Below are 21,944 nucleotides of genomic sequence, written 5' to 3'. Positions count from 1 at the left end.
AGATATTATTTATCTCATTTTTGGAGGAGGAAACTAAAGCTCAGATACTTTGCCAAGTACATTACTTCCCAGAGCTTTACTTTTCTAATTTGTTAAGCTGGAATAATAAATCTTAGTTGTAGGGTTTGTGTAAAAATTGAAAGAGCTAATGCTTGTGTGACATCTGGTATAGTACCTGGGATAGAATTGTCACCCAACCAACCTAAGTCCCCTTCTGTCCTCTTACCCTCCAACTTCTTCTGTTGGGTTAGACAATCGGTAAGAGAAAGAGCTAGAGCTGGAAGGTCTTATGATTAAAAATGGAGTTTTCATCATAATATTACACTGTCCCTTATCTAGACGATATGCTTGTATGTATGTAATTGTGTTCACACGTGTGTATGTATGTATCCTGGGCAGATGTGAATACACATGCTTGTGTACCTAAGTATCACAAATACAAATAAGGAGTTAAAGGGTTCTTAGGAGGGAGTTTTCTTGTGAGATCAAGAAAAACTTAATGGAATATCATTGGAAATGGGCCCAGGAAGACAGAATTTCAATAAGCATTGTGAGGGGATGGAATCATAGGAGCAAAGGAAATAAAGAGTTTTGTTTTATGAGGATAGCTTAGTCCATCTGGGTTATGGCATATGGTAATTGAGGAGAGCTTTGGGGAGCTGGTCAGGAGACTCACGATAGACAATCCTGAATCTCTGTATGTTTCACAGCAAGAGAGTGACGGATGCTGTGCTTCAGGGTGACAGGTCTGTTAGCGGTAGAGGCAGGGAGGGTGGCAAGAATGTCGAGGTGGTGGCTGGCAGAGGCTGGGGGCAGTGGGCATGAAAAGAAGTCACACGGAGGACAGGGACCATAGAGGTAGACATGGGGACTGGGTAGCCAATGGGACAAGGGAAGCGTTCACACAGAGTGGGAGCTGGGGATCCTCGATGGGGTGGCAGTGGCAAGAGATAGAGGCAGAAGCAAGGAGAGGAGAGTTTCAGGGAGAAAACAGTGAATACCATAAAATACTGGATAGAAGCACTAATAAATTTTGGGGGCTTCAAGTCCTTTCTCAGTGGTATTAGCATATCAAAAGAGCGATTAAAAAAACAAACGCAGGCTTGTGGCTGCAAGGAAAAAGAAGCAAAGGCAATGCAATTTGCCAACTCTTAATATGTAAATACTCTCTAATGAGGCCTAATGTTTATTGGCAATAGACTTTAAAACCCTTAGTTTGCCAACATACTGTCAACATATTTCAGAAACGATGAATGGTATTTTTTTTTTTTTTTTTTCAGTTGTCAGGGCTAATTGGGATTCCAGCTCATTGGTGACAGATGCTACCCGGTTCCAAAAAGCCTCTTAAGTTGGCACAGGATGAATATCTACCAAGAAATGCCCCTAGAGTCAGGTTCAACAGTTGTCCTTACTCTCCTCCTGCATATCCAAGACCCCTCCTGCAGACCTCAGGCCAGTACTACGCCCCAAATCTGCCAGGGGTCTTTAACAAAGAACAATCCTAATGCCTATTTTCATCTTCCTGTATGTCTACAGATGATCAGTTTTCTGTCTCTGCTAAAAAGTGAACATATAACCAATTAATTATACGCTGTAGTTGTAACTCTATTTTATGCTTTGATGGCATATAAATCCCCAATACACCTTTTAAGAATATACACATCTTTCTAGAATTACAACCTAGCTTGTAATTCTATAAATGTGACTCAATGCTTGGGCTTGGTAACAAATCGATATAGAAACCTAGCATAAGCCAGTATGCCCCAAACCCCCACCATCAATGGAGTCTATTGCTGTAAAGGACTCCCATTTGTATGTAATAATTTATATTTCGAGTATACTTGGATTTAAGTTCTGAATGACTAGGTGACCTTGACATTGATACTCTGAAAATGAGTTTTATTCCTTAGAAAATAGAGATAAGCAAAACTATTTCACAAGATTTTTGTGAAGTGAGACAAGGCATCTGAAGATACGAAGCATAATGCAATGCACACTTGTAGGGTGTAGAAAAAAAGAATCTTTGATGTTATTTTAGCATTCAACTAAAACCTGACAAAACATCTCTCCATACACTTCTCTGTATAGATTCTTACACTGACAAAGACCAAACTTGGGAAAATATAGGACACTCATTGTATTATATTTAACAGTGCATTATGTATTATATTTCAGGATGGAAAAATCAAAAAGAACTATGGCCACTTACATTGTAATAAGAGAAGGATTGCCTACAAATGCTTTCTCAGGTATTGACTTGATATTGTTGCTGTGAAATCCTCTAGAAAGAGAGGGAAATTTTTTTTTTAGAAAATAACATGTAGGGTAAAATTATGTAATGGTACCCCCCCCCTTCCTGTGGCAATAATCAACCTCTTTGGTAACTAGAGGATACAGTTAAATTCCTCTATGCATTTTGAAGCTTATGTGCTCTCTAGGAGAAAAAGAAATCACGAACTCTTATCTTGAAAGAGGAATAAAGAATCTGAAAATAATAGTTGTGCTTTATGGAAACTTACAATCTAATGTTATAAAAAGAAATTCCATCTGTTAATATCCAATAGAGCACCATTGTATAACAACTTGAGAGAGAGGGAACCATCTTTGGAGAGGGGATTATGATCACTCCTTCTGACCCCATTTGAAGTTAGGAGAAGAGGAAATTGACTTAAGCTGCTGTGAAGCAGAGATTTAAGTAATCTCCTTATGAGGGCAAAATTTCCTGAGCTGAGGGAAGGTGCTCAGTGAGTGTGTAATAACAAATTGACTCTCCTCTGTCGGTGCTAATGTTGTCTGAATGGCAGAGGGGCAGAGTCAATGATCTCTGGGTCTCATGTGGGCTGGTGGCTGGATAGGTGAGTGACAGTCTTTGGGTTGCCTAAGCAGAGACCACGATGACTTCCTGGTACAGCCACACGTGGGGTTCCTGAGGGAGAACCCCCTCCTAAAGGCTTTTTCTTACAAACAAGCCTTTTTCTTACAAACAAAGTCTGCCTCCTTTAGCTGTGTGTCTTATTTCTCTCAGCCAAGAGGATAGGCTCTATGTTTATTTTTCTTTCCAAATATTGGAACATTCCTTTCATACATTATTCATATTTTTAGGTACAAAGAAAAGGCAATTAAATTTTAGTATATAAAGGACAATATATGCAACCTAGGAGCTGAAAGTTAGCTTTACCTTAGTAAAATTGTAGGTTTTTAAAAATTAAATATGACTCACAGAGTATTTAAAGAATATGAAATAATGTATGTGAAAGCATCTAGCATAGTACTAGGCACATGCATTTGATTTCTCTAGTCCTAGACTTATGCAGCCTAGAGAAATTTGTTTTTCAAAATGCTTGGCAAATAATTGAATTCCATAGCAATTTTCTATAAATCTATGAAGTATATAAATGTTGGGGAAATATAGCTTAGGAAAAGAGTATGATTTAGAGAACTATGTATATATTTTTTAATATACACATATTAGAGAAATCCATTATAAATTTAAAAAAGACTATCTAATGATAGAATAAATTAAAATATATTACAGGTTTACTTAACCATTATTTATACATTATTTGTTTAAATGTTTATTTATTTATTTTGAGAGAGAGAGAGAGAGAGTGGGGGAGGGGCAGAAAGAGAGCGGGAGAGAGAAAATCCCAAGCAGGCTCCACACTCAGCATGGAGCCCAACTTGGGGCTTGATCTCAAGACTGCAAGATCACTACCTGAGCTGATATCAAGAGCCAGATGCTTAGCCGACTGAGCCACCTAGGTGCCCCTATACAAACTTTTAAAAATCTTCTAGTCAGTCACCCTATGTACAATAATCAAACATATTTTAAAGTGAATTCACAAAGAATAGAATTCTCCCATTAAATCTGTCCTAAATACTTACAGTTCTTTAAGGTTGGAGAGTGTCCTGATGGCAGTGGGGAATTCATCAAGATTATTATAATTTAAATCTCTGAAAATAAGTAAATAGTATTTTCAGTTTCTCATTTAAAAATTCGAATATACTACTTATACAGAGAAAGTTAACATGCCGTCCAATGGGGCAGGATCACTGATAAAAATTCTCATTCCTTCTCTTTATGGAAAGAGATTTTCTTGGCTTGCTGACCAGTATGTGCATTAAAATTGGTCATCACACTGATCATGAGACATTTCAGAGTCAAGTCTCAGTGGCACAGAGGAATTTAAAAAAAGGGAGGGACAGATGACAGTGTTAACGTTCAAGTAAGAGGGACGTTTGGCCAGGTGTTGGCTGCTTGCTGATGTAGCCGTTCACCTGAACCCGGCTCACCAAGCTGCCCGCTTGTGTGTGCTCTCGTCCTAGCTCCTGAATCACATCTCCTTTCTTGTTCCCACCTACACCCTCTGACCTACCCCCCTGCGTTTCAGAGTCTCGCCTGAGAGGGCATCTTGGAGAGCTGCTTTGTCCCTGACTCCTGATGAGTCCATGTGTCTCTCCCAGGCTGAGGTCCAGGATGATCGCCTGCTTCTGGAGAGGTTTATGTGGTACTGGGTACTCTCAGGAAGGGCATCGGGTCTAGAGTTTCTTCAGGGTCAGAAATAATGATTCAGATCAGAAGTATGTTTTCCTGGTCTGTGAGGCAGAGCTCTATGTTATCCTTCAGGCACAGAGATGGAATGGCCAAACAATTTTGAAACATTAATTTCTCGATCTGTTATGACACAAATGGCTTTTCAATTCCATTACTCACAAGCGCTTTATAGACTTACTCCACCTTATGTCTACAACTTCGTATGAAAAAGTAATTGCCTCCTAGTCTCTGGGAATGTCAGATTTCCCAGATGACGCAGAAAAACCTTTTGGTCAGGCAATCAGATGTGGTTAGATCTTCCTCTATGGAGAAGAATTGCTTTTTAATTTTAAGAGAGATAATTTGACCCAGTTAAACATGAATCAGGATTCCTACTTGTCTGGCACAAACCATCCTTAAGCTATACTGCAGGCAGGAAACTCGTGTCTTTTGTGGACATAAATTTTCTTCCTGTTTGTAAATCTCTCCAGATGCTCTGTTTTGATTAAACGAGGACTGGGTCCTTATAAATTACTTGGGTTTCTAGTGAGGGAAAGGAAGAGGTTGAGAGTAACCAATTTACTGATCCTCTGTAGCCCTGGGCAAGGGGAAGGGAGGGGAGGGGAGGGGGAGAATGAGACTCATATGAATTTGCCCAGAAATGCTTTACTCTTTACATGAAATCCAAGGTCTTCATCTCAAACGTGGGGGGAAAAAAAGGAGACACTATTTATGGAAACACCCTTCAAAGCCAATACTGTTTTTTGTTCCTCCTCTGTTGGAAAGGACTGGAAGGTGCTTTGCATTGCTGAGATATCATGCCCAGCCCTGTGTGGATAAGGGAGAAGTTCTAATTTTACCAAGCAGCTCATGGGAATGGCTTGCTTATGCCATGAAATTGACTTCAGAGTTCTGGATAAGTTCATCTTTGGCATCTCCTTATGAGGATGGTTCCTCTCTTCTAAGAGGAGGCACAGGGTGATTTAAGTAACCCTGGAAAGAGAGCGTGAGCACTCATTGACCTGGAGAAGACCACTAACAACAGATGGTCCCTCAGGAAAACACCAGACCCAGACCTGGTTCGAAGCTAAACCGACCATGTACGAATGCTAAGCTCTGTATTCAAATAAATAATGGGCTCCAAGGCCACAGAAGAGATGGTCTTTGGTATCTCTTGGGTCAGAGCCAACATTGTAGATTCAGGCCCTGTGTGACTTACTGTATTTGAATATTAAAAATATGGGAGTGAGAGGGGGCACAAATGGAAGCATGCCCTTTCTTCCAGAACACTCAGGACCCTCACTGCCTGTCACCTTACCCTCATTATACCTCTCTCACTCAGCTAGGGCAATGAGGAGCAGCTCTTCCCCTGGGAAACGGCTGGAGCCTGGTGAGGTCAATGAGAATTCTTCTCACCGTGCCTCTGGGAAAGGCTCTTGGCGGTCAGGTGGCTGGACTCTATTTTTATTATAGGTACCAATTCAGAACTGAACTTTTGACCTATTCTTTGGAAGCAGTGTATACTGGTAAGCATGGACTTCAGACTCAAACTAGGGAAGAAGCAAATCCCAGCTATGCTACTGACTAGATATGTCATGTTCGTAAAATAACTTAACCTGACTAGAGCGGAAAGTGGGACAGTGATGGCTCCTCTCCTCAGATGGCTGTTAAATGAAACAATGTCTGCCAACACGCAGTGCAATATTTGGTTATAGATATGCCCAAGAAATGGTAGCTGTTATTATTTTTTAGTTTTTTGAATTGCTTTAGTGTGAACCTTTGTGGTTTGTTAATGAGACGCCTGTTCATCTCAGATTAGAGAGTCCTGGCATTTGCCTGGTTGGTGTCCTCTCATTGGGGGCAGTGGGGTGGGGGAGCAGGGAGTGCAGGCTAGACTCATGAATAGTGAGCCTGAGTGACAGTATAGAATTGATCCTTGACACAGAGTACACATTCCTAAGCAAATAGTCACTGCTCGGTAGAGAACATCTCATTTAGTTTATAATGATTCTAACTCATTTACCACTCTTGTTAGATTAAAATAAAATATCAGTTTTATTGCTTAGCTCTGTGTGTGTGTGTGTGTGTGTGTGTGTGTGTGTGTGAGTGTGTGTGTGTGTGTGTGTGTAAGATAAAGCTGCCGTAAATATCTGTTTAAAGCTCAGGCAATTAACCAAACCAAACAGCAAGTTTGACTTTAAGGCTATTTTGATTCCTTCAGAATACTCATGAAAACACTGAAAAAAGGGAAACAAATAAAAGGTCAACTCACAAAGTCTCTAGGCTGTGGAGCCCATCAAAGCATTTCTTTCCCAGGGAGTGAATTCTATTATTATGGAGATGCCTGCAGAAGAACATTACAGACACAGTCAGGAAGGCATGCTGCACAGGAAAACTTAGGCACAGCATTCAGATTGATTAAATCCAAAGAAACTTAGAGTAAAGAACGCACTAATTATATATAAGAAATGCTTTGTTTAACTTTGTTGTTTTTTTTAAAAGGTCTATATGACCCATCCGCTCTTACCATAGATGATTATATACCCGAGAATTTAATAGGCAATGACAGTTTTATCTTTTGGGTTTGAGATATCAGGGAGTGTATAATACTATGGGCAACATGCTGATAAAAGGAAGTTCAGGTTGTTAACACGGCTTTGGGATGTAGGATGTTAAGCAGAGATTCTGACCATCTTTGGCAAATGAAGGCTGGAAGGAAGCGTTTGAAGCATATTTTCTAGCAAAGCTCCTGGCTTATAATGTCTACATTCCCAGGGTGGGGCCACAGGTTAACAGGCAACAACAATTTTAGCCACAGAGAACGGCGATCAGATTTTTTTTGGCTGCCCAGGGAGATTAGTTATCTCGACGCAGTATTAGTGTGTACAATTATCATCTTTGGCTCAATGGTAAGTCAGTTAAGTCAGGGCCAGTGAGAGCAGCTGTGTACATAACTGAAAACTGGACCAAGTCCCAAAGGGATTTTTGGAAAATGGGCTTAAGGAGAATGGGGTGAAAAAGAATGGGTGGATCTCTTGTAAACCCATTCCCTCAGGGGGAGGAAAAAATTAAAGCACATACCCAGCCTCTGGTGGGTCGGTAGCATCATCTTTATATGTGAGAGTCCGTATAGAAATTTGTTAATATCACCCCAAACTTCTTATCCTCTTAGACTAAGATTTTTATTCTAATAAATATATGTTGGTTTCATGTGACATTTACTGACAATCTTCCACATACAACATATGCGGAAAGGGGTAAGAAGCTGGCCAGCCCTCAAAGGAAGATGTAGTACAATACAAGGGAGATGGGTAATCAAGAAAACTGGAATAATAGAAGGCAGTGGCAGGCCGGGGGCGTGTGTGGAGCAAAGGGAAGAAACAGGGCAGAAGAAGCCCTCTTCAGTTCCTATGCACACTGATCTTACAGCCTTTTGAGCAGCTGCTGTCTTCCTCTATCAGCCTTGAGGGACCATTATATTACCGGGGGCATATCGCTACACTCTTAAAAAAATTTTTTTTAATGGTTTTATTTATTTTTGAGACAGAGAGAGACAGAGCATGAGCAGGGGAGGGGCAGAGAGAGAGGGAGACACAAAATCTGAACCAGGCTCCAGGCTCTGAGGTGTCAGCACAGAGCCGGAGGCGGGGCTCGAACTCACAGACTGTGAGATCATGCCCTGAGCTGAAGTCGGTTTTTAAAAAAAAATTTTTAAATGTTTTTATATATCACTACACTCTTAAAGAAGACTGATTATTTTTCAAACTTACTCGAGAATCATTTTGGTTTACTTAAAGAAATCTAGACTCATCAGGAAGAAAGCCCCACAAACGCACAGCTCTCTGTCAATGGTTTATTGTTACTTCTCTCCCCCCTGGTAGGGGTTCAAAAAATATTAAGTAATAAAGGCATATTTCAGTTTGACCTGAATAATAAACTATTACCAGAAATAAGGAGTTTTTATTAACTTCAGTCACTGGACTAACTGTACAGCGTGAGGATTGCCTGAACAATATTCATCGGCTTCCCGAAGACACAGGTAATAGTTTATCTTTGCCTTGCAGTGCTTGGCACTTAGCAGGTGCTTGCTAAAAGCTGTTGAATTCTTTTATACAATTAGAACATTTGTGAGTCATTTTGGGGAGGGGTTCAGGGGGTTTTCCTCCCTGAAAATGTCCCTATTCAAGGTTTGAAAGACTGGCACTTGAAGGCCAAAGTTAAAAAGTATAAAGGCGGGGGGGGGGGGGGGGTGTGGGGAATCAATAAACTTACAGAACTACCAAGCTGGAGAGGTTTCCAAAGGCATAGTCTGGTATGTGGTGTATTTTGTTCAAGGCCAAAGTCATGGCCTGCAGTGCTGATAAACTTCTGAAAGCCTGGACAGGGATTTCTGTCAGGGCGTTGTCATCCAGCCACAAGTGCCTCAAGGAATGCAGGCCACTGAAACAGCTTGGGGGGACGTAGCTGATGTGGTTAGCATCCAGACGCCTGGGGAAGAAAGCAAGCAAGAAGGTAAAGAGGGCAAAACCGGGCCAGAAGATCTGCCTTGCAGGAAAACTCTCAATATGCTGTTGAACCTGAGTGAAGCAGGGCTCGGGCCCCCAGGATGCCCTGACATCTGGAACGTCTTGCTCTCCTGGTAGGCTGTCCTCACTCAGGAGTACAACCATGCCTTTTTGGTCTGCTGGGCCACAAAATTCCACGGAGCTATGATTCCCTTCCAGGCTTGTGGGTAACATGCCTTCAGGCATGAAAGTGGCCTCCCCTGAGGTATAGACTTTCAGCGTGATGATCTTTTAGTTTTCCTTTCTGACACCAGGAGAAAGACACCCTTTCTCTTCCCCCTCACCCAGAGCCAAATCCGTGCCTTTGCTTTCTCTGGAGTGTTTCAAACATATGAAACATACTATTCTATTAATTTGCTCATTGAGCTCTGGGAAAAGATCATTTCAGTATTGGAAAAGAACGGAGTAATTTTTTTTTTTTTTTTTTTTTTTTTAAATTTTTTTTCAACGTTTATTTATTTTTGGGACAGAGAGAGACAGAGCATGAACGGGGGAGGGGCAGAGAGAGAGGGAGACACAGAATCGGAAACAGGCTCCAGGCTCTGAGCCATCAGCCCAGAGCCTGACGCGGGGCTCGAACTCACAGACCGCGAGATCGTGACCTGGCTGAAGTCGGACGCTTAACCGACTGCGCCACCCAGGCGCCCCAAAAACGGAGTAATTTTTAAAGGCTGTTGGAGATACGCCTTGGGGAGGGAAGAGGCAGCCTTTATTTTTTTCCTAGTACAATGCCGAAAAGCCTAAAAACTGCTGGCTTTCTTGCTCATTTAACCATTTGCATTGGGCAGATATTTGTTTTTCTTGACATTTTAAATGAATAGTAAAATTAGCAGCTGTCCCAGGTTTTGCTTCTTTCTTCTACATACCATTTTTTTTTTTAATGGGGAACTACATCTAAATATAGATCTGGTTAATGAGCGATTGCAGCTTCCGAGCCAGCAGAGGGAGTGCAATGCATTTGTTTCGCCCCTGCCCAACAGAAACAGAGGCTGTGATGACAACGCCTGAACTTTTCTTATTGGAAATTGAAATTTCCTGTAAGGTGCACGAACAAGAGAACCACCTTCACCCAGCAATGCTTCCGATGGCTCTCTCTCATTTTTCTCATCCGTTCTTAAAGCTCACACATTTGTTTCCAAAGCTAGGATTAAAAAAAAGAATAAGAGGAGTTGCATTTTAAGTAGTCCATGTATTAGGGAGGATTAGAAAATCACGCATGGATTTTGAAAAATGTTTTAGGAAGCATTTAAGACTAAACAGATGCAGGAAGCGCACCAGGATCATGAAATAATCCCTTGCAAACCAAATTTAAACAATTTAGAAACAGAGAATTCTCTGTGGTAGGGAGCTAATCTCTTTGGAAAGCGGCTTCCTCACTTTTGGTCACATAAGTCACTTCACTTGTCCTCTAGCTCCTACCTCTACTGACCGAATGGGAACAAGTGATGGACCAAGAAGGCCCTGGACCAAGTTTTGAGAATAACTGAGATCAGGTCACGTGGAATGAATTTGAAGAGTTCGGTGTCACGGCCCACTCATAATTACATTTCCAGGAGGGCAACAATTACTGCAGGCAGCAGAAACACAGGTTCCAAATAAATATCTCCAGGTTCTATCAATGGGGAACCAGAAATGTTTAGGAAAACTCAACACTGCCTCTTCCCCCTTGCTCTGGTGAGGACATGTCTGGCCCAGGTTCAAATAAGGTATACTTTTCGTCAGGGGTGAGGAAGTGGTTGTTTTTATTTAACCAGAAGCAAAGCACGTATGTAAACTCTTTGTAACGATTAAAGAAGGAAGACTTTATTGAAATGACGTGAGCTTCCGCATTTTAGGTGACATATTGTCTGATAATTGCCAGTGGCTTATGCATTAGATATCAACAAGTGGCTTCCAAGAGTCCTGAAGATGAGTCATCTTAAGGTTCATGCAAACGTCCACATACCTTTACAGAAAAGGCTCTCTCAGCATTGAGTCACAGGCTTGTCTTCGATATTTAAATTACTGTTAATGCTCCTGCTAGAACTTGAAGTGACCTTGGTCTCAGTTTTCAATGTCAATAAGCCCATTTCTCTGGATAAATGTCTTTAATGAATCACCTCCCACCCCGCCCCCGAAAAAGGAATGTAATCTGCCTCCATGCTGTAATCTTAGAGCAATTTACTATCCCTAATGAATTGAGTAAGGCAGGGGCAATTCTGCCCAGTCCTAACACTTCACATACTAATACTCCCAGACCCCACACTCGGGTATCCTGAGCGTAGCACTAAAACATTTCTCTGCCTCAATAGTCTCTTCAGGTAAGAAGCTCCCAATAAACCACACTCCCTCTGAACACAGTGTTTTGAAGTCCATGTCCACCTGGCCTCAGTGGTCCAAACCTAATCCAGAGAGTGGTATATTGTTCACAGTCAGAGGCCTTATCTGATTTAATCTTAACAGAAGATCCTAAGGCTGGAGTATGGAATTAATTATCCAGCCACTCATACAGGTGTTTCTCACAGAACAAGGTTAAGACTGTGGGCCAAGCAGCTGGCAGGGCACAAGTTGTGCCTATTCACTGAGTAAACAAAGAGCTCATATTATGTCAGTCTGGTCTTTTGGGGCAGCTGGCATGGTCTATGCATAGGCTTGGAAAATGTCATATTTAAGTAGTGCTGTATAAGAAAAACATCACTACAGAGAACACAAAAACACACATAAAAATGTGGTTTTATGATATTGTCAGGAGCAACAAAAACAACTGCATTATATAGCTCCACTTTTTAAGTGTTTCTCTTTTTGAATGTGTATTTGAGAGACAGAGAGACAGAGAGAGAAAATGTGAGTGGGGGAGGGGCAGAGAGAGACGGGGTCAGAGGATCGGAAGTGGGCTCTGCCCAGACAGCAGCGAGCTGATGTCGGGCTCAAACTCAAGAACTGTGAGATCATCGCCTGACCTGAGCTGAAGTCGGGCATTCAACTGACTGAGCCACCCAGGCACCCTTTAAATGTTTCTTTTTTTTTTTTTAATGTTTATTTATTTTTGAGAAGGGGGGAAGGGCAGAGAGAGAGAGCGAGAGAGAGAGAGAGAGAGAGAGAGAGAGTCTGAAGCGGGCTCTGTGCTGAGAGCAGAGAGCACAATGTGGGGCTCGAACTCACAAACCATGAGATCATGACCTGAGCTGAAGTCGGATGCTCAACCAGCTGAGCCACCCAGGGGCCCTACCCCTTAAGTGTTTCTTTATTATCATTTCCATTTCATGCAAATCATAAAGGGTGTGTGTGTGTGCGTGTAGGCAGCTTAGAATCTGAATTTGGGATGAGAAATCTTAGATCTGCAGTATATACATAGTAGCTGTGTGATCATGGCCAAGTCAACAGATCTCAGCCTTCACACCCGTAAAATGGGGGTAACACCCCTCTATTTTATAAGATTGCTTTATGATGAAGGAAGGGGTATGACAAAGCTTCGTAAATTGTAATTCTCCTTAAGGATTTTAAATTATTATTACTTGAGCCTGGTTAACAGTTTGTGTTTTTGTTTTATGACCATGGAAACCATTCAGAGTAAAAGAGGTGAACTCAAATTTTACCTTAGTCAAAAGTTGGTTAAAAGGAGTACTGCATTGTCAGTGAATTTTGATTCTGAAAAATGCTACTTTTTTTATCTTCCATAACAAATAATTAAGAGGTATCTGCAATTAGACTTAATAGGTTATCCTCATTTTTCGGTCTTCAGTATTACAATTACATGTGTGTGCATGCACATGTGTATGTGCGCACGTGTAATCACAAAGGGCCAATCGTTGTTCCTGATACATTACTGACTAGAACATCTTCACTCCAAAGGCAAGGGAGAAGTGGTGACATGTGATAGCACATTCTCAGAGACAATTCCTAGCAATGATCTTGACACTTAAGTATCTATCAGCAATGTGACAGAGGTAGCACAGAACCTGGATGCAGACAGCTGTAGCCAAACAAACACTTTAACAATGGGAATGGCCTGACTATCTTTCAGACAAATAAAACTTCTTAATTATGATCTTGAAATGCATTCAGAAAAGTAATCACTATAAGGGAAACGGCACCCATTTTATGCTCCTTATGTTACGTATAACTTATAGCAATCTGATAGATAAAATTTTACACTACTTTCTTTTTTTTTTCTTAAAGTTTTATTTATTTATTTTTGAGAGACAGCATGAGCAGGGGAGGGGCAGAGAGAGAGAGGGGGAGAGAGAATACCAAGCAGGCTCTACACTGTCAGCGCAGAGTCCGATGTGGAGCTTGAACTCACAAACTGCAAGATCATGACCTGAGCCAACATCAACAGTCTGAAGCTTAACCAACTGAGCCATCCAGGTGCCCCTATGCTACTTTTTATGTCAAACAACTAGTGACTTAATAGACATATGGTAAACTGGAAAAGGCACTGAATTAGAAAAATTAAGACAAATTGAGTCAAGACTCTGTCAGTTATTAATTTTGATATTTGGGGGCACACTGATTAATTTCTCTGAGGGTCAACTTTCATATCTGTAAATCAGAATCATAACAGGTCACAGAATTGCCATGGGAATTAGAGAAAACATATGTGGAAGTGTTTTGTAAACAGTGAAGCACTCTACAAATTTTAGGTGTTATTATTTGAGAAAAATCTTCACATTTAGGAAGTGCTTCCCCTTCCTCTAAAAGTTTCTTTAACTTATCCTTTGTAATTTCAAATCTCTCTAAAGGAGACTGACATTTTGGGGGGTCATATGGGCTGGCGGGACTGCTGATTTTCCACTCACCATAATCCTTCACGTGTAAATTCAGTAGCTACACTGCATGTTTGGATTAAAGTTGTAGGTAGCCTCCCAACACAGAGAAAAGAAGATGCACACATCTTCTGCGTTAGGCCAGCAAACGTCCAAAAAGGCTCACAAGGCTCACGTGGCTGAGGAAAACGAGGACATCATCTGGTGCATGAACATAATTTTCATCAAGTATGAGTCTGGGCAGTGTTACTTAGAGAACTACAACCGATGAGAAATGGTTCTGTCATGACTTTGGGGCATATGTTGCAATAACTCCCTCTCTGGAGGGAGGGCTTGAGGTTGGAGGACTCCATAACTACCAAATGGATTCTGCTGTGCAAACTGCTTGGCCAAGGGGACTGTCCCTCGTGGATCTGGATTTGTCTTTCCTCACCAGTGGGACCTTGTCAGGATCATCCAGATCCTGACTGGCTTCAATACTCTTGAGTGTCCAAGGTAAGCACGTAGAGTCTGGATAACTACTTTCAGAAGGTTTCTGGGTTATCTACCTATGAGCAATGTCCCATTGTCTTCCAAATAATCTGCAGAATCTACATCAAAATGTTTCTCTGGGGTGGGCAGCTATACTGTCTCCTGACTGGCTACCTCATGTGCTGTGGAAAGATCGCTCTGATAGCACTGTGCAGATGGACTGGTGGGAAAGTAAGTGACCAAGGCAGTTGTAGTCATGAGGGTGAGAAAAGATGAGGGCCTGAAAGAAGTATGGAGATGGACAGGAAGGCCCGGTGGGAGGATTGCTAAATAAGTGGGCTCAACAGAATGTGGTGACTTGTCAGCTGTGGCCACAGGGGGAGGCAAGAAAGCTACTGTGACTCCATGTTCCATTCTGGGCAACTGAGCGGATGGAGACCATGCAAGAGCAGGGATGAATGTCATCCAGTATTATGTAAACTAAAAATAAAACAAAACTGCATGTTACCTGTGAATGCAGTTCTATAATATCAGTGTATCCTATGTGATGAAGACTTAGAAGGTAACAGGCAAAAAAATCACTTATGTCAGGCACTGGCCAAAAAAACCCCAACTCACTTTATTGTCTTCTGTCTAAAGTTTTTTTCCATAATATTTTCATGTATAAAACCTTAGTTTTATAAGTTTTCTCTTTCAAAAGAAACATTTGGCCAATCTGTTCCATACTCCTGGAAGGAATTTTTGATTTATAAATGGCATTATTGTACGGATTATAGAAGCTATGAGATCATTCTTGCTATTGTTTTTCCAGAAAAAGGACCTTTACATAGATCTCAAATATGGTACCTTGCCAGTGTATCACACAGGCTTATATCTCTGTTTGAGAATGTCTTTGATAAGACATTAACTACAAGGAAGAAAGCGTTAGTCAAAAGATAAGCCATAGATCTTGGCTAATTCCATATCTGACATGACTGTAATGATGTCAATTATTAACATAGATGACTTGAGAAAAAAGAAGTCAAAGGTGTGAAGAATATTGCAGCTGCAGGTAGAGTATAGTTCCTGGGGATTCTTCCAGTGAACAGAATTACGAAGCGTAGCATTTTCTGGCACAAGAACAGACACTCAGATCAATGGAACAGAATAGAGAACCCAAAAATGGACCCACAAAAGTATGGCCAACTAATCTTTGACAAAGCAGGAAAGAATATTCAATGGAATGAAAACCGTCTCTTCAGCAAGTGGTGCTGGGAAAACTGGACAGCGACATGCAGAAAAATGAACCTGGACCACATTCTGACACCGTATGCAAAAATAAACTCAAAATAGATGAAAGACCTAAATGTAAGACAGGAAGCCATCAAAATCCTCGAAGAGAAGGCAGGGAAAACCCTCTTTGACCTTGGCCGCAGCAACTTCCTACTCAACACATCTCCGGAGGCAAGGAAAACAAAAGCAAAAATGAACTATTGGGACCTCCTTCTGCACAGTGAAGGAAACAATCAGCAAAACTCAAAGGCAACCGACGGAATGGGAGAAGATATTTGCAAACGACATATGAGATAAAGGGTTAATTAGTACCCAAAATCTATAAAGAATTTATCAAACTCAACACCCAAAAAACCAATAATCCAGTGAAGAAATGGGCAAAAGACATGAATAGACACATCTCCAAAGACATCCAGATGGCCAACCGACACATGAAAAAATACACAACATCACTCATCATCAGGGAAATACAAATCAAAGCCCCAATGAGATACCACGTCACCAGTCAGAATGGCTAACATTAACAACTCAGGCAACAGGGGCGCCTGGGTGGCGCAGTCGGTTAAGCGTCCGACTTCAGCCAGGTCATGATCTTGCGGTCTGTGAGTTCAAGCCCCGCGTCGGGCTCTGGCCTGATGGCTCAGAGCCTGGAGCCTGTTTCCGATTCTGTGTCTCCCTCTCTCTCTGCCCCTTGCCCGTTCATGCTCTGTCTCTCTCTGTCCCAAAAATAAATAAACATTGAAAAAAAAATTTTAAAAAAAACAACTCAGGCAACAACAGATGTTGACGAGGATATGGAGAAAGAGGATCTCTTTGGCACTGCTGGTGGGAATGCAAACTGGTGCAGCCACTCTGGAAGACAGTATGGAGGTTCCTCAAGAAACTAAAAATAGAACTACCCTACGACCCAGCAATTGCACTACTAGGTATTTATCTACAGGATACAGGTGTGCTGTTTCGAAAGGGCACATGCACCCCAATATTTATAGCAGCACTATCAACAATAGCCAAAGTATGGAAAGAACCCAAATGTCCACTGACAGATGAATGGATAAAGAAGATGTGGTATATATATACAATGGAGTATTACTCAGCAATCAAAAAGAATGAAATCTTGCCATTTGATACAACATGGATGGAACTAGAGGGTATTATGCTAAGTGAAATTAGTCAGTCAGAGAAAGACAAATATATGACTTCACTCATATGAGGACTTTAAGAGACCAAACAGATGAACATAAAGGAAGGGAAGCAAAAATAATATAAAAACAGGGAGGGGACAACTTAAGGAGGGGGACAACTTAAGAGACTCTTAAATATAGAGAACAGAGGGTTACTGGAGGAGGTGTGGGAGGGGGGATGGGCTAAATGGGTAAAGGGCATTAAGGAATCTACTCCTGAAATCATTGCTGCACTATATGCTAACTTGGGTGTAAATTAAAAAAAATAGATTAAATAAAAATTAAAAAATATAAAAATAAATAAAAAATTTAAAAAATATATTAAAAAGAAGCCGAAGCATAGCATTTTCAGCACTGACATTTCTATTTTATATTTGGATGAGCATTTTTTTCTTTGTAAGTTAAAAAAAATGACAAACTCACTTGTACATACATTTGTACATTTTTTGAGGCCATTTTGAATAATTCATGAATAGTCAAAAGAGCACAATCATTTAGTTCATTTATAACATTTTAAGAAATGAAAGCATTTCCCATTATTATCTTACTTTGCTATGAAATGAGAATTATGGATTTCCAAGCTTATATAGAATACAATTTGACAAGGTCTCTAAAATATTTATTACAGTGAAATTTACTGCCTGGAAACTTTATTGCACCAGAACCAGTGGATCACTGGAATTGAATTTGTCAGATCATTATAATAATACTATTGGGATACAATTTTATCTATATGAACTCTTATGGACTAAAGTAATGCTGATTTATATGAATTCTTCATAATAATGAGTCATTTTTATTGTTATTTATTGTTATTTAATACTGATGGAGTAACCACAATGTGGGATTCTACCTTTTAATGAAATTTCCCATTTATATCCTAGGAAGACATTAAGTGTATGAATTTATATAATGGGAATTTCTGCTTCTACCTTTCTGTTCTTCATCTTATTCATTGGTAAACTTAATGCAAACCAGGAAGAAAAATGATCTCTTTAAACTTACTTCTGAAAAGGTAAAAAAGTTTTTTCATCTCTGCAGCTTGGGGAGAGATAAAACCGACAGGCTCACTGAAGAGCAATAATTTAGAGACTAGTCGGTTGGCTTGACTAACAGCTAGATGAAGTGCCAAACAGAACCAAACCTGTCTTTCTGGCATTATTGGAGAGTGCATGACTCCAGTGAGAAATATCTTAGAGTCAATTTACAGTATGTTGCTCCCTTTCTCAGAGGTCATTGCTGCTGTGAATTTTGTAACGAGGAGACGAGTAACACAAGCATTAACTTCTCCAGTTTCATTTTTCTCCATAGAAAACAAAGACTTTTTTTGGGGGGGGGGGTCAAGGGCCCCATTAGTCTCTTGGGTACCATCAGGGTTTGAAATCTGGGGGTTCTTTTTGAATCTTCCATTGCCTTCCAGCCAATCATTCACCAAGTCCTCTCCATTTATCTTTATCTCCAAAACTCTCCACTTCCACTGTCTAGTTAAGTCTCTTATCTCTTAACACCTGCATTACTGCAACAGTCTCTGAGCTGGGCCTTTCGCCTTTGATCTCTTATCTCTTCAATTAATCCTGTAGGCTGCTGCCAGATTAATCTCCCTCAAACCATGCTCTATGTCATTCCCCTGTTAGGAATCCATGGTTCTGCCACATTACCGTCCCTTCAAACCCAAACTTCCCATCTGATATTCAAAGTTCACCATCCGCCTTCACTGGCCACGCTATTCTCCTATTTCTCTGTCCTAGTCAACTTGTCCCTATTTAGCTCCCTCCCACAGTACTTCTGAGCCTTGTATTCATAAGCATCCCCTACTTCCTGCCTATCTGAACCTCATCAACCCTCCAAGACTTAGCATTATGGTTCTTCCCCAAACCCTACACTTTAAAAAAAATTATTAAAAAAAATTTTTTAACGTTTATTTGTTTTTGAGACAGAGAGAGACAGAGCATGAACAGGGGAGGGTCAGAGAGAGGGAGACACAGAATCTGAAACAGGCTCCAGGCGCTGAGCTGTCAGCACAGAGCCTGACGCGGGCTTCAACTCACGGACCACGAGATCATGACCTGAGGACGTTGGCTGCTTAACCGACTGAGCCACCCAGGGGCCCTTAAAAAAAACATTATTAAAGTATAGTTGACAGACAGTGTTATTAGGTGTCGCTCAGTGCTCACCACGGTAAGGGTAGTCACCAACTGTCACCATACTACTGTCATTATGACATTACTGATTACATTCCTTATACTGTACTTTTCATCTCTGTGACTTATTTATTTTATAACTGCAAGTTTGCCCCTCTGCGTCTCCTTCACCTACTTTGCTTATCCCCTCCCACCCCACTCCCACCTGCCCTCTGGCAACCACTAGTTTGCCTTGAGCCCTGGAATTCTTTAAGTGGAGAGTCCTCAGCTAAGACAATAGAAAGCTAAATCTTGTAGACAGATCAACTCCAAAATCCCTGAAGGAACCACTGGGGTCCAACTCTCAGTTTAGGAAGGGCAGGTAGAAAAAGCCAGGCACAGAGATAAGAGTTTGGAGCCAGAGATATCAGGGAATGTGGGCTACAGTCAAACTGGGAGAGATGAGCTGATCCCAAGCAGATGTTTAGGACATCACTTAGGGTTTGAGGCTTTAGTTCAGTTCAATAAATATTTCTGGAGTGTGCGTTTTTGCAGGTACTGTTCCTGGTGCTTGAGATCTAACAGTAAGTAAACCAGGCAGACATGAGCCTGTTTTCTAAGCGTGTTGATCCAACCTTTATGCAGCATGTTTCCTAAAGTGTAGTCAGACAACCAAATCGTTACAAGGAGGTGTTAGGTGAAGGCAAATGCATGGTAGGAGGGTCTAACCTAAATTTCACTCTTTTTTGAGATCCAGATCTGGATTTCAGGCTGTCTTTGTGACATTTCTACTCAGTTGTTCCTCCACAAACACACACGTTCAAGACCAAACTCATTATCATTCACCTCCATTGTCCCCAAACATAGCTTTTTGCCGGTGTTTCTTGTTCTCAGTGATGGGCTTCCTTAAGCACATGGTTATAAACCAGAAATTTAGGAATCATCCTGACATCTCTTACTCCATCGTTCTTCATCGATGGAGTAATTCCGGTACTCTGGTAATTTCATCTAAATAGTTCTCAAATCCATTTCCCCTTCACCATCTCCACTGCCCCCATCCTGACAAAGTTCTCCTTTCTCTCCTAGACTATTTCAGTAACACAGATCAAATCGTGCCCTTCCCTGCCTTTTATCCTCCAGTGGATTCCCATTGACTTCACAATAAAGGCTAAAATCCTTGGCATGTCCCAAATGGCTTTCAAGGCGTCTGACCCCACCTGTCCCACTAAGCTCTTCTTGTACTTCTTGCACAAGAAGAGCTTCGTGACACAGGACTCTTCTGCTTCAGCCACAAGGAGCTTGTTTCTGCTTCTTGATGTACTAGCTTCGCCTCCAGCCACCTCCACTACAAGGCAGTGCACAAGTAGTTCCCTCTGTCTGGAATGTTCTTTCCTCCTGTCATTGTCTGATCAACTTTCACCTTTGCAATAGGGACAAGATACTCTTTTCTCACCTACAGTTTCCTTATCAGGAAAGTGGAGGCAAATTCTACCTCACAGGTAATGAGGGAACAGACAACCAAAAGCATAGGGAAACACTAAAAAAAGCAGACTGGCCCACACATTAATAATATTGTTCTCTTCTCTTCTTCAACTTATTTATTTCTGTCCTCCAGAAATTTCTTTTGTACATTTCTTTCTTCTTGTAAACCTTCACAACATAGGTCTGGAAGTAAGATGTGATTCTGTCAAGCTCCTTTCCCTCACATTAGTGCATCCTGCTGTGTGCCCATTCTCTGAAGTAGATTTTGGAGGGAGGGGAGAGAGCGTGGTGGTAAAATGGGCAGATTTTGGTGCTAGGAAGACCAGAGTTCGTATCCCAGACTCACTTCTAGACTGACTCCATTACAAGCCACATGACCTTGAGAAGGTCATTTAACATCTTTGAGCTTTCTGCTTCATCATCACTAAGGAAGGGGTAATCTCAGCTCCTACCTCATGTGACTCCTCCTTGTCTGAGGATGAGTGGAATGAAGAAGGTGCTTCATAAACAGCTGCTGCTGCTTTGATAACCATGTGGGTTTAAACACCCTGGGTGTTTCTGATTTTGTCCTGGCAGTGTTCCCATGCTTTATTGCTTCTTTCTTTTTTTTTTTTTTTAAGTTTATTTACTTATTTTGAGAGGGAGAAGGGCAAAGAGAGAGGATGAGAGAGAGAATCCCAAGCAGGCTCCACACTGTCAGCACAGAGTCTGACTCAGGCCGTGAGATCATGACCTGAGCCGAAATCAAGAGTCGGATGCTTAACCGACTGAGCCACCCAGGCACCCCTCTTTATGTGCCTTTTTACAAACAGTGTACCTTCCATTGGTGCCATCCCTTTAGCTTCTCCGAAGAGTTTAACCCACTTCCAAAGGTAACCTTCATTTCACATCACAAGACTGAGAAAAGTGGTATTCTACTTCTCATTTATAACATCTATGTTCTCTTTTCGTTATTTACCTATCTGATGTGACTGTCACATGTACGATTTTAATCAGAGCACTGGCAGATAGCCTGATGTAAGAATGGTTTGTACATGGGGTCTTGCATTACGTATTCACATTTTTTTCCATACATGATTCTGAGGACTGCGCTCCAATTTGAGTTCTCTCTTGCTATAGACACTGTGTAGAAAGGGCTTTACCTTTGAAAATAGTTTTCTCCTGCTGTTTAACGGGGGAGGGAGACAAGGAAAACTTCTCATAACAATGCATTGGGTGCTGGTTTGCACGTTGTTCTATGAAATGACCTCCTAATGGTGCACTAGACAAAACCCTTGGCCTCTGGAACACCGAAGTCCACCTCCATCCCAAGACGTACCTGCTATGCTGGCACTTTGGTGAAAAAAACCAAACTAAACCAAAATTTTATTTATTGAACATGCATTTTTATTGTGTAAGCTTGTAATTTCTCTTTCTGGAGACTATTTTAGTGGGAAGAATAATGTCACTAATACTAAAACCATTTGTGTGTGTGTGTGTGTGTGTGTGTGTGTGTGTGTTTAACCTCTTTGATCTTTTAATCTTATTCTCTTGGTTAGCTCACTCTACTTTTTTTTGTCTGCTTACACCTCCTT

At 41.2% G+C, this 21,944-nt stretch overlaps 1 protein-coding gene across 3 annotated transcripts in view; it reads right to left on the bottom strand.

Annotated features, from left to right (window-relative positions):
* The window catches only part of LGR5 (leucine rich repeat containing G protein-coupled receptor 5), a 131,200-nt gene that overhangs the window by 17,445 nt on the left and 91,811 nt on the right, over positions 1 to 21,944 (bottom strand). Inside the window, exons 5-8 of one of the 3 annotated variants that reach the window (XM_047066590.1) lie at positions 8,807 to 9,022; positions 6,807 to 6,878; positions 3,886 to 3,954; positions 2,210 to 2,281 (exon numbers count right to left, since the gene is read on the bottom strand). In XM_047066590.1, the coding sequence (XP_046922546.1) occupies positions 2,210 to 2,281; positions 3,886 to 3,954; positions 6,807 to 6,878; positions 8,807 to 9,022 (429 nt within the window). The remainder of the gene's footprint in view (positions 1 to 2,209; positions 2,282 to 3,885; positions 3,955 to 6,806; positions 6,879 to 8,806; positions 9,023 to 21,944) is intronic. The other 2 variants (XM_047066591.1, XM_047066592.1) reach the window with 2 other exon arrangements.

This window comes from Lynx rufus, unplaced genomic scaffold (genome assembly GCF_022079265.1).
Source record: "Lynx rufus isolate CCGP_SWC_20201006 ecotype Redwood Valley unplaced genomic scaffold, mLynRuf1.p SCAF_7, whole genome shotgun sequence".
In the NCBI taxonomy this organism is placed as follows: domain Eukaryota; kingdom Metazoa; phylum Chordata; class Mammalia; order Carnivora; family Felidae; genus Lynx; species Lynx rufus.
Note: the sequence above shows the minus strand (reverse complement) of the source record. Positions and strands in the feature narration are given on the sequence as shown.